The sequence below is a fragment of the Carcharodon carcharias genome, chromosome 8 (assembly GCF_017639515.1).
Source record: "Carcharodon carcharias isolate sCarCar2 chromosome 8, sCarCar2.pri, whole genome shotgun sequence".
In the NCBI taxonomy this organism is placed as follows: Eukaryota; Metazoa; Chordata; class Chondrichthyes; order Lamniformes; family Lamnidae; genus Carcharodon; species Carcharodon carcharias.
In genome coordinates, this window is record NC_054474.1 from 10,145,153 (window position 1) to 10,157,786 (window position 12,634).

Below are 12,634 nucleotides of genomic sequence, written 5' to 3' on the forward strand. Positions count from 1 at the left end.
ATATAAAGCAATGCCCATCAGCATGCAAAGTGCACCAGCAACATTTCAGAGACTAACAAATATGATGACTGATGAACTGAACAATTGTGCTGTCTATATTGATGACTTAGTGGTATTGAGTCAAACCTGGTAGGAACATCTAAAACATTTAAAGGAACTGTTTGACCAACTACAGGAAACCAATTTGGTCGTAGATTTAGTTAAAAGTGAGTTTGTGAAAAAGTTACATAGTTAGGCCACACTGTTGGACATGGTCAAGTGGCCTCACAGGATGCGAAAGTAAAAGCTATTGTGGAGTTCCCACCGCTTACAACAAAATGGGAAGCTTTGAGATTTCTTGTCATAAATGGACCTAATTGGAAACTGATGTCAAATTTTAGCAGTATACTTGCTCCATTGACCATACTGTTAAAAACGGACAAAAGATTTGAATGGACTCAGGAGTGTCAGACTGCGTTTGACAACATAGAAACTGTGCTGATGACTAAATCTGTTCTATCAGCACCTGATTAAACAAAGTACTTTAAAATGGCTGCTGACGCAAGTGTTAGTGTTGGTGTTGTGTTACTACAGGAAGATGAATCCGGACTTGAGCAAAGTGTAGGCATTTCTCACGGAATCTGAATGTGCATCAGAAGAAATATTCAACCTTAGAAAAGGAGAATTTAAGTTTGGTTCTGGCTTTGCAGCATCTTGAAGTGTATTTTGCAAACAAATCTTCAGAGACAGTTCTATATGCTGATCACAACCCTTTGACGATTCTGGAGAAATTTCAGGATAAACACGCCTGACTGTTCTGGTGGACTTTATTATTGCAATTGTTCAATTTGAAAATCATTCATGTGGCTGGAAAGTGAGAATTTAATTGCAGATGTGTTATGAAGAGCTTAAAAGTACGGTAGGTAATAGGAAATGGATTACGAAAACGTCTTTAAAATGTGACCTTTCCTTTTTTTGCGTTGAGGGTGGTGTGATGATAAATATTTCTTTTTATATATGTATCTTTGGGATTATGGTGGTATTCTGTAAAGGATGATGTGTACGTGTGTGTGTGTGCGTGCGTGTGCGCGCACATTTTATGTGTGTGTGTGCGAATGCGAGTCCGTGATTCATTAAACTGCGGGAGGTTAGTACAGACAGCTTATCTATGAGAACTGAGAGATGATAGGGTAAAGGTGTGAGGTTCAAGCATTTGTAATGAGGGGTTAGGATGTGTTTGAGTTACAAGTAGATAGGTTGGATTTAAAACTTGCATTATAAGATAAGTTGGCTTTTCAGCAGCTTAATTTCAGAGGAAGGAAGTGGCAATGGTTCAGAGGTAAATAGAGAAAGTATATTAAATGTTACTGACCCGAACATAGAGGCAATAAGAAAACATAACAGATGTTATATTTGGAGAGATTGAGACCAAAGAGGGGTTTAAGGACAATGGAATTTGAGATGAAAGGAAATATGTTTATCTGAGTTGGGGTGGCTGTGTGGGTAAATGTCCTGAAAACTAAATTGGTGGGCTGAGAAGGTGTGCAAGTTTTGAATTTGAAGCAGTCATTTGGTTTCAAGCCAGAAAATCTTTGTTTTCAGAGAAGTTTGTTTCTGAACATTCTTTGTGGATTTCCAGCTCTGAGCGGAATTGCTTGAGGAGTCGTGCAGTACACCTTTACTAAAGTGACACCAATTCTTTGCTTTGCTTTGGATAATGGTTAAAAACCTATGTGGGAATTGTTGCCAAGAAGGTCGTTTACGTATTTGGTTTGACCAAGTAGATTTGTTGGGAGTTGTTCTGTGGGACTGTTTTGAACTGTTCAGCGTTAATTATGGGTTTGTTTAAAAATAAATACTTATTGTTCTTAATTTCTAAAGGTGCTGCTGGAGTTCTATGCTTCTGGGATCAGTAGTGTTTCCTTCTCGTTTACAATATACGAAAATTTAAAGCTTTATGATCAGTAAGAGAGGTGTCCCTCTGGGAACTGGCTTGCTCACCAATAACATCTGCTGTGGTCATAACAGCCCACGATACCAAGATGGGTGTCATTGTAAACAATGTAGATAGAAGCATAAAAGTTTCAACGAGATATAAATAGAATAAGTAAATGAGAAGAACTATGGCAAATGGCTGCCAATGTGGGCAAATTATCCACTTTGGATATAATAGGGATAGAACAGAATACCTTGCAATTGGCGAAAAGCTAGACACATTGTGTGTCCAAATGGGTTTAGTGATCCATTTGCAAACATCACAATGTTCACATGGAGAAATATAGAAAAAAAGGCTAATTAAATGCTTGCTTTTATATCCAGAGTACTAAAACACAAGGGGAAGATGTTTTACTCGAGCAATACAAAACCTTTGTTAGACCACACCGGCGAACTGTGAGTAGTTCTGAGCACCAGACTTTTGAATGGCTATAGTAGCCTTGGCGGGTGTGCAGTGAATGTTTACTAGAATCTGAATAAAATTATGAGGAAATTGCACAAACTAAGATTGCATTCTCTCGAAGTTAGAATGTAAGGGGTGACTTGTTCGATATTTTCAAAATATTACGGGAAGGTGATAGGATGGTTAGAAGTAAAGCATTCCCACTGGGAACTGAATCTGGAACTGGGGTTGTCGAAAATAAAGTGTGCTATGTGGTAGAATTTTAAAACTCTCTTCGAGAAATGGGAACTGATATTAGGCCATTGTTGATTTTAGTCAAAGAAAGTAAGAGATATAGAACAATTTAGTTGGTTTATATCAGTGATCAGCCCTCATCTCAATGCGTAGTGGAACAGGATCACAGGACCAAATGACCACTCAAGTTCTTTTATCCCTATGGTGCTTTAACGTGCAGCTGTTAACATTTTTATTCTCAAGTTTTTCATCAGCTTATCCTTAATCCGTATTTTCTAGGTATTTCATTTCAGATTCGTATGCTTAGTGTGCACATTTACATTTCACATCCTTTCAGTATCGTTATCATTATTTCACCCCCTTGCCACGCTAAAATTTTAGTCTTCTTGACTTGCCAGTGCAATTGAAGCACACTGGTCTAGTTTTTCATTCTATGTGAAAATACAATGAATTATTTGTACTAAAGGAGTGCTAGTGTGTAATTCAAGTTCTAACTATATAATCGCCGGATTTAACTATTTCTTCCAGAATGGGCCTTTAATTTAGATCAGCTAGTGGAACATAAAGGATATATTTGAAATATCTTAAAGCTTTCAAGTCTGAGACTGACTGCCTTTTGTTAGATAACACCATCAGGGAATATTAATCCAAGCCGAGTAAACAAGTCAGCAAAATGCAGTGGAAATTTGGAATTTATCTGATTCGGTGAATGACTTTCGCTTTCTCGTATGTTCCTATCCTTACCTAATCTGAATGAGTGTTTTGTGAGACCGTGGCCACATGGCAGTTGAGACTCAAGTGTATTATTATGGGGCTGGGGCCTAATGTAAGCCAAACCTGCTAAAGATGGTACCTATTTTCTCCTAAATGAGGTGAAGTAGATTGATGACAATTTGAGATTTTGCGACCTTTCAACAGTTGGTGGTCACTTTTAATGAAAACTGTGGGTTTTCAAAATTTGCTTCAATACTTATTTTTAAGTGAATGCAATTTCTTAAAGTAAAATTTTAGGATTTGCACTCAGGTTCTCTGAATTGTTGCTCCAAACCTCTGGATTGCTATCACTGTTGCAGAGTCCAGTATCTTCCCATTACACATTTCCATGCACCCACAGGAGGTTCAGAATCTAAAATTTCACCTACTCCCCACTAACACTCGAAGACCATAATCACACATTTCAGATGCAATAGCAATTTAGTTGCACTTCTTTCAACTTAGTGCAATATATTCATTGCTCCCCTCTATTTCTGGCCGGCCAGACACAATTTGCCAACTCATTTTGTGAAACACCACTTTTTTGTCTGCAAGTATGACCCAGAGATACTGGTCACCTCTCGTTTAAATTCTTTCATCCATTCCCAACGTGGCACCATTGTCTGTGGCTTCTTTGATTGCTCCAATTAAGCTCAGCGCAAACTGTCATGGCCCTGTTGGGCATGACACCACATTTTGGACTCAGCTCTGACTCTCCCCTTTTCAGAAGGCAGCCTTTGGCGATTGTTTTGATTCTGTCATTCAAACATTCGCTGGGCTCAGGTCCATCTTTTTACTTTGCCTTGCATTATCCTGCCTATTGTCTTCATGTCTCCTGTCTTCTGCCCGATCACAGGCCTCCGCGTTTGTTCTTTCCTTCGCTTCTGCTGTCATCATTAAAAACATACGCCTCTAAGCAATCCCAGTTCTGAGGAAAGCTCACTGACCTGCAAAAACATTTTCTCTCTCCACTTGGACTGCCAAACTTGATCAATACTTCGAGCATATCCTATTTTTATTTCAGGCGCTAAGCAACCACAGTACTTTGCTCTTATTATTAAAGTATCACTTGAGCGAAAGCTAATAATTTTACCAACATTGCACTCACCTCCTGAAATTTAGCTGTATCCTTGTTCAGGGAGTTTGATGCCTTTCTATATTCTGAGGGGTGACATCTGCCGTTCTTGATATCAATCTTGGGCGCGGCCACACCTTGTAACTGTAGGAAGGTAAAATCGTTCAAGGCACAACCTTGACGTGCGCCATAGTCAAATGTTTGCTGGCCTGTCCCGCTTTCATACACCTCTGTGTAATTGGGTGGAATTTGAAGGCTCGCACTAGCCTTTTGGATTCCATGGAGAGAATTTTTCCTCGAAAAGTACGGCGGGTGCCAACAGCAAGAGTAGCTGTTAATTCCATTTCTACCTCTGCGCACCTTATTAGCGAGGATTACAATCGCCACAAGCAGCAGGATCGAGGTTGAGCCAAAAACCAACATTAAATAGAATTTTAAATCGTATTTCCATGGCCCAGCGTTATCCAATGTGCCGATATTAGATGCATTTTCTGTGATATCATCATCCTGTACTGATACATTGATGGTGACTGTTGATGAAAGGGACGGGGTTCCAGTATCTTTCACCAAAATTACGATTTTCTGCCTGAGTGAATCTTTATGCCCAAAGCGACGAATCGTCCAAATTTCTCCAGTTTCTGAAGCCACAGTAAACAAACTTTCATCAGTCGGCTGACGCAGTTGGTAAAAAATTTGAGCGTTCAGACCAGAATCGGCATCAGTGGCTGTCACTTTTGCAACCAAGTAACCTGGCTCTGCAGATCTTGGCATTGTGTCCTCTGCTGAAGACCCTTTGACTGGCAGAGGTGACACAATAACAGGGGCGTTGTCATTCTGGTCCACGATGATTACATTCACTGTTACGTTACTGCTCAGAGGAGGGGATCCAAAATCTTTTACTTGCACATGGGCCTGAATTTTTTTTAGTTGCTCAAAATCAAACGAGCGTTGTGCAAACATCACGCCACTGGCTGCGTTTATTGAAACCAAAGTGGATGCAGGGAAGCCGTGTATGAGGCTATCCAAAATAGAATACGACAATTCGGCATTTTGTTTGAAATCCGGATCAAAGGCTGACACAGAACCAATTGAAGCACCGATAACATTATTTTCTGATAAATACATGGTGAAGGAAGGCTGCGTAAAACGCGGCGGATTGTCATTTATATCTGAGACTTGAATTCGAATGGTTTTGTTGGCCGAGAGTGGAGGGGAGCCAGTATCCGTACATACAAAGGTAATGTTGTACTCTGGCACTTTTTCACGGTCTAAGTGGCCACTTGTAACTAACGTGTAATAGTTATTAAAAGAGCTATTAAGCCTAAATGGGAAGTCTCTAGTGATTCGGCAATAAATATTTGCCTTTTTATCAGAATCTCGATCTGTAACTCGGAAAAGAGCTACTGCTGTATCCTCGGCAGCATCCTCTGGAATAGAGCTGGATGTAGTCGTGATCACTATTTCAGGGCAGTTATCATTAACATCAGTAACCTTTATCAAAACTTTGCAGTATACTGACAATGAACGTGCACCTCGGTCCTTAGCTCGTACCGAAATCTGATAATTGTCTGCTTCTTCAAAGTCCAAGTTTCCAGTTACTCTGATTTCTCCGGTAGTTGAATCCAAGCTAAATACCTCACGTACTTTATCAGGCGTCTGATCACTAAAAGCATAGATTATCTCACCGTTTAGACCCTCGTCCAAATCAATCGCAGATACTTTCACAATGATAGTATTCTTGGCTATATTTTCGGCAGCAGTGGTTTGATAGATGTTCTGTTCGCAAGAAGGGGCATTGTCATTCGCGTCGAGCACATTAATTTTAATCTGGGTGGTTCCAGATTTCACTGGGGATCCTCCATCAAGCGCTGTCAGTGTTAGCTGATGAGTTGCTTGTTTCTCTCGGTCTAGGGGTCGTTCCAGTACGAGTTCTGGGGCATCAGACTGTTCGCTCTCGGATTGTATTTTTAAAGTGAAATAATCACTTGAACTCAGTTGGTAGGAGCGAACACGGTTAGTTCCAGCGTCCGGGTCAATAGCGCTCTGGAGCGGGAAGCTAGTTCCTGCTGGTTGCGATTCTGGGATTTCAATGTTTAACTCGCTTGTCCTGAACACGGGCGCGTTGTCATTTATGTCGAGAATCTCTATTTCTACACGATATAGCTTTAACGGGTTTTCAATCACAGCCTCTAACACCAGCACGCATGAGAGGCCGTTCTCGCAAAGCTGCTCTCTGTCCATTTTTTCTTTAATAATGAGAGCTCCAGTGTTCAAATTCACGCCTAGATATTGCTTTTTGTCTCCGGATACAACTCGAAATCTGCGCCCCAACAGCTGCTTCACATCTAACACCAGATCCGTGGCAATATTCCCAACAATGGCACCAACCTCCAATTCTTCCGGAATTGAGTAGCGAATCTTTGCACAAACTGAACCCGAAACAAATATTAGTATCAGATAAAGAACAAGCCATTGCAACAAATAGCGGTTTAACCAGTGGACCATTCTTGTGAAAGTACTGCGGATATAACTACCAGAATCTCCGATGAATTATACGTGTCTCGCTTTTCGATAGGGAAGGTATTTGTTCATTACCTTGCTCACCCAAAGGAAATGCTGAATTTCATCTATAGCATCAAGTCTTTTTTGCCACAATTTCCAAAATCATTTGCAAGTACCCCGAGATTTATCCTTTCTTCCTCCGTTGCGAATTAAGAGTATGGAAGGGCGAATACTGCTCGTTCATTCTTTGGTGTAGGGGGAGTAGCTGGATCTCTGGCCACATTTCTTCATCTCATTGGTAGACAGCGACACAAAGAGACTCGGCCAATAATAACAGTACATTATCTTAAAGCAACAGTGCCTCTACTGAACAACGGAGGAATTGCTTTGTAGATTTAATGTTGTGCAACTTTAATTGTCTTTTCTGGCCTGTATTCATTATATGGTTTGCTTTATTATCTTTTTAACAATTAACGTTCAATCGAATTACTATTATGCTGTATCTCTCTAGGTGCTGCACTTTTTGTCGAATGTACTTATTTGCTGATCAATCGCCATAAAGCAAGCCTGCTGAATGAAGCTTAGATTCGAATTATTTTGGTAAATTGTTTCATCTTTGATTGATATTTTACGACAATCATGCGAAAGGTTCATGCACTTTGACTGATTTACCAGGTTTGCCAGGTTTAAAATAATGTAGGAAAAACTCCAAGTCTGGCAGCATCTGTGGAGAGAAAACCAGAATTAACGTTTCAAGCCCATATGACTTTTCATCAGAATTGAAACGTTAACTCTGTTTCTCCCTCCACAGATGCTGCCAGGCCTGTTGAGTTTTTCCACCAATTTTTTTTATTTCAGAATTCCAGCATCTGCAGTATTTTGCTTTTATAATAAACTAATGTAGACTTGATTGCGCCTCCCAAATCCAAAGAACACATATTAATAGAGTTTGTTACATGCTTTCACCGTCCAGTGTTCTATTCATTGACAATTGCTGAATCCTGCATATCTCTGAATGCAACTATCACAGCCTAGAAACAGTCTACATTGTTCGGAATATATAGCGTTGATACTGGCAAATTTTAAAATGTAGCTCTGAATTTAGAGTCATTAATGACAATTGTTATCAACAGAATCATTAACATTCTGGATTATTCGCCTTTTGGGCTCTCTCGGATTGAACATGTCACTTTCGCCCACCAAGCCATTTCATTCTGTTTATCTGTTACAAAAAAGGAAAGTAGGTGGTAACTGCTCCCATACAGGGCTATTTAATTCAGCATACAACAATTGAATGTCTTCTCAGTGGTCCCTGAAAAATACACAGCATTTATGGGAATTTAACTTTGTTGTATAATAATAACTTTAAATGCAATTCCCTATAGTAATGATACATGGGTGTCTGGCCTGGTAAATGAAAATAAACACATTGAGGTGGCATGGCAAGTTAACACCATTGCAATGGAACATGTAAAACTGGAAATATCATTGGTCTCCGTTGGCGGGCATCTTCCAGCTGAGCTCTCCTTCGCAACTCCATTCCAGTTTATCCATTGTCACTTTCCCCAACCCTGCTCACCTTGCTATCTCTACACTTCAACGACTTGGACCCCTTGCTCCTAACAGTGCAGTGCTCATCTAGGCTTGTTATTTACTTTTCATGTGTTGTGCGGGAGCTCCAGGACTCTCCTTCCATTGTTTTCCTAGACCCTTGCACCATCTGGACTTCACTAGTCTCCACCATAATTTTCATTTGCTATATATGTGCTCTGTTATGTCATCTCTTGAAGAACCCATTTGCAAGCTGAGCTGCACTCCAGTTTCTGCTGTTTTTTTTTTAAATACAATAAACTGCAGATGCTGGAAATCCAAAACAAAAACAGAATTACCTGGAAAAACTCAGCAGGTCTGGCAACATTGGCAGAGAAGTAAAGAGTTGACTTTCGAGTCCTCATGACCCTTCAACAGAACTGGGTCAATATTAGGAGAGGGGTGTAAATATAAGCTGATTTAAGGTGGGGGGGAGCGTGGGCGGAGAGAAGTCGGGGGTGGGGGGGGGGCGGTGTGGTTGTAGGGACCAGCAAGCAGTGAGAGGAGCAGATAATCAAAAGATGTCACTTTTTATTTCTGTGTTTAATTGACTGCCATTCCTCTTGAAGAAATGCCAATGTTGAAGAAGTGCTGCTCCTCTCTCCGACAAGATGTCGGTATCTCTCTTTTGCCTTTTTCACCTTCATTGCTTTCCATTTCTCCCCTGGTGTTTGACAAGGTGTTTACTAAAACCTGCTTTCACAGCCATATCTCCTTTCTCAGTAACAACTCATCCTTTCCTCTTTCTCTCAATTGATAAGGAACGTAAGCTCCAACAACTCATTGACACCAATACCCTAGGACCCTCCACCCCTGCCTGTCCCTCCGTCCCCACTCCATCATCCAATCCCAGCCCGGGCCGTGTATTCACTCTGCCCCCTGACCTTCCCCTCTCCGACACTGGATGTTCAGTGCTCAGCAAAGGACTTAGTTTCATAGCCTTACGCCCTCAAATCAATGAATTTCGGACTTGGCACAATTCTAAACTCTTCTTCTGCTGTCTTCGTCTCCATGCTCACTTCTTTAGGCAGGAGTCCTCTCCCCATTCAACAGATCCTTTTACCAACCTCCAATATTCTCCCTTCACCTGGACACCTCCCTCTGGATGCTCACTTTCTCTTAATCTTTTCATTGAGAACTGTCGGCGTGAAATTAGTTGTCTCAATTTCTCTGCTCCTCTCACCCATTCTAATCTGTCTCTCTCTGAACTTACTGCACTCCATTCTCTCAGGTCCAACCCAAACATTGTTATCAAACCCGCTGACAAAGATGGTGCTGTTGTTGTCTCATGCACTGACCTCTACCTCGCGGAGGCTGAGCACCAACTCGCAGACACTTCCTCCTACCTCTCCCTGGACCATGACCCCACCACTGAACATCAAGCCATTGTTTCCAGGACTGACACTGACCTCATCTCCTCTGGAGATCTTCCTCCCACAGCTTCCAACCTTATAGTTGCCCAACCTCGGACAGCCCACTTCTACCTCCTACCCAAAATCCACAAACAGAATGGTCCCGGCAGACCAATCATGTCAGCCTGCTCCTTCCCTACGGAACTCATTTCTCGTTATCTTGGCTCCCTTCTCTCTCCTCTTGTCCAGTCCCTTACCACCTACATCCGTGATTCCTCTGACACCTTATGTCACATCAACAATTTCCAGTTCCCTGACCCCAACCGCTTCCTCTTCACCATGGACGTCCAATCCCTCTACACCTCCATCCCCCACCAGGATGGTCTGAGGGCCCTTAGCTTCTTCCTCGAACAGAGGCCTGAACAATCCCCATCCACCACTACTCTCCTCCGTCTGGCTGAACTTGTTCTCACAGTGAACAATTTCTCCTTTAACTCCTCTCGCTTCTTCCAATAAAAGGTGTGGCTATGGGAACCCACATGGGCCCAGCTATGCCAGTCTCTTTATGGGGTATGTGGAACATTCCTTGTTGCAGTCCTACTTCGGCCCCCTCCCACAACTCTTTCTCCGGTACATCAATGATTACTTCAGTGCTGCTTCATGCTCTCATCGGGACCTGGAAAAGTTTATTAATTTTGCTTCCAATCTCCACCCCTCCATCATTTTCACATGGTCCATCTCTGACACTTCCCTTCCCTTCCTTGACCTCTCTGTCTCAATTTTTGGTGATAGACTGTCCACCAATATCCATTACAAGCCTACCGACTCCCACAGCTACCTCAACTACAGCTCCTCAAACCCCGCTTCCTGTAAGGACTCCATCCCATTCTCTCAGTTCCTTCGCCTGCGTCGCATATGTTCTGATCATGCTACCTTCAGAAACAGCTCCTTTGACATGTCCTCTTTCTTCCTTAACCAAGGTTTTCGACCCACGGTCGTTGACAGGGCCCTCAACCATGTCCGGCCCATCTCCTGCACATCTGCCCTCACACCTTCTCCTCCCTCCCAGAAACATGATAGGGTCCCCGTTGTCCTCACTTATCACCCCATCAACCTCTGCATTCACAGGATCATCCTCCGCCATTTCTGCCAACTCCAGCATGATGCCACCACCTAACACATCTTCTCTTCAACCCCTGGTAGCATTAATAGGGATCGTTCCCTCCAGGACACCCTGGTCCACTCCTCCATCACCCCCTACTCCTCAACCCCCAACTATGGCACCTCCCCATGCCCACGCAAAAGATGCAACACCTGCCCCTTCACTTCCTCTCTCTTAACCATCCAAGGGCCCAAACACTCCTTTCAAGTGAAGCAGCATTTCACTTGCATTTCCCCTAACTTAGTCTACTGCATTCGTTGCTCCAACTGCAGCCTCCTCTACATTGGAGAGACTAAACATAAACTGGGCGACCGGCTTGCAGAGTCTGTCCGCAAGAAAGACCCAAACCTCCCTGTCGCTTGCCATTTTAACACCCTACCCTGCTCTCTTGCCCACATATCTGTCCTTGGCTTGCTGCATTGTTCCAGTGAAGCCCAACGCAAACTGGAGGAACAGCACCTCATCTTTCGACTAGGCACTTTACAGCCTTCCGGACTGAATACTGCATTTAACAACTTTAGATCTTGAGCTCCCTCCTCCATCCCCACCCACATTCCTTTTTTTCCCCTTCCATTCGCTTTTTCCAATAACTTGTATAGATTTTTCTTTTCCCAATTATTTGCATTATTTTAAAATCTATATCTTTTAGCCCTGTTAGCCTTTCCACCCCACCCCCACTAGAGCTGTATCTTGAGTGTCGTGCCATCCATTCTTAATTAGCATATTCGTTTAGATAATATCACCACCTTCAACACCTCTTCGTTCTTCTGTCTGTGACATCTTTTGATTATCTGCTCCTATCACTGCTTGCTTGTCCCTACAACCCCCATCCTCCACCTTAAACCAGCTTATATTTCACCCCTCTACTAATATTCAGTCAGTTCTGTTGAAGGGTCATGAGGACTTGAAACGTCAACTGCTGTTTTTTTTTTCCACTATACATCGCTGCTGTCATGAGCGCTAGGCAGAAACACATTTGGACTGAATGATATTTCATCACTTTCTACTCAAATTTACTGTGGTCAATTTTTTTCTCTCCTGCCTTCCAAGGGGAGTATTATCTACCCGATTGCCCATATTTCACTGTTTGATCTATATTTCCTTGGGCGTTTTTATCTTCATACTGGGCTCCTTCCATTGTGTTCCTGCTGGTTCTGGTTTTGATGCTGATCGTATCTCTGATTTTCTGTTGTCAGCGTTTATTCAGTGGGCATGAATGTTATTCTGTGCGTCTTGTCGTTTGGTCGGCCTCCGACAGTACGGAACTGCAGCTCTCCTGTCACTGTCTCAGCTTGAATCATTCCCTGTGTGATCTGATAGATCGTCTTTGTGCTTTAAGCTTGTTCTGCCAAGCAAAATCAACAGCGGCCATTTTACAACTGCTCGGACTTCCACAATCCAGCCGAGAGCACCCCATGGGAGTTAATTTCACCACCCTGCTTCGAGATTCGCTCATCAGACCCACTGTGACCCATTGAACTCTGTCGTTGTCCCTTATTGCCAATTCATGACTCCGTCATTCCTAGCGCATCTCTAACGTCTTCTGAAGCTCTTCAGCATGTGAATCCTGCGTGGTCAAGATCCTGATC

General features: G+C 42.5%; 1 protein-coding gene across 1 annotated transcript in view; it reads right to left on the reverse strand.

The window, feature by feature from the left end:
- Positions 1–12,634, reverse strand: part of LOC121281386 (cadherin-23-like) — a 144,681-nt gene that overhangs the window by 114,890 nt on the left and 17,157 nt on the right. Inside the window, exon 3 of the mRNA XM_041194329.1 lies at positions 4,473–6,989. Within this exon, the coding sequence (XP_041050263.1) occupies positions 4,473–6,989 (2,517 nt within the window). The remainder of the gene's footprint in view (positions 1–4,472; positions 6,990–12,634) is intronic.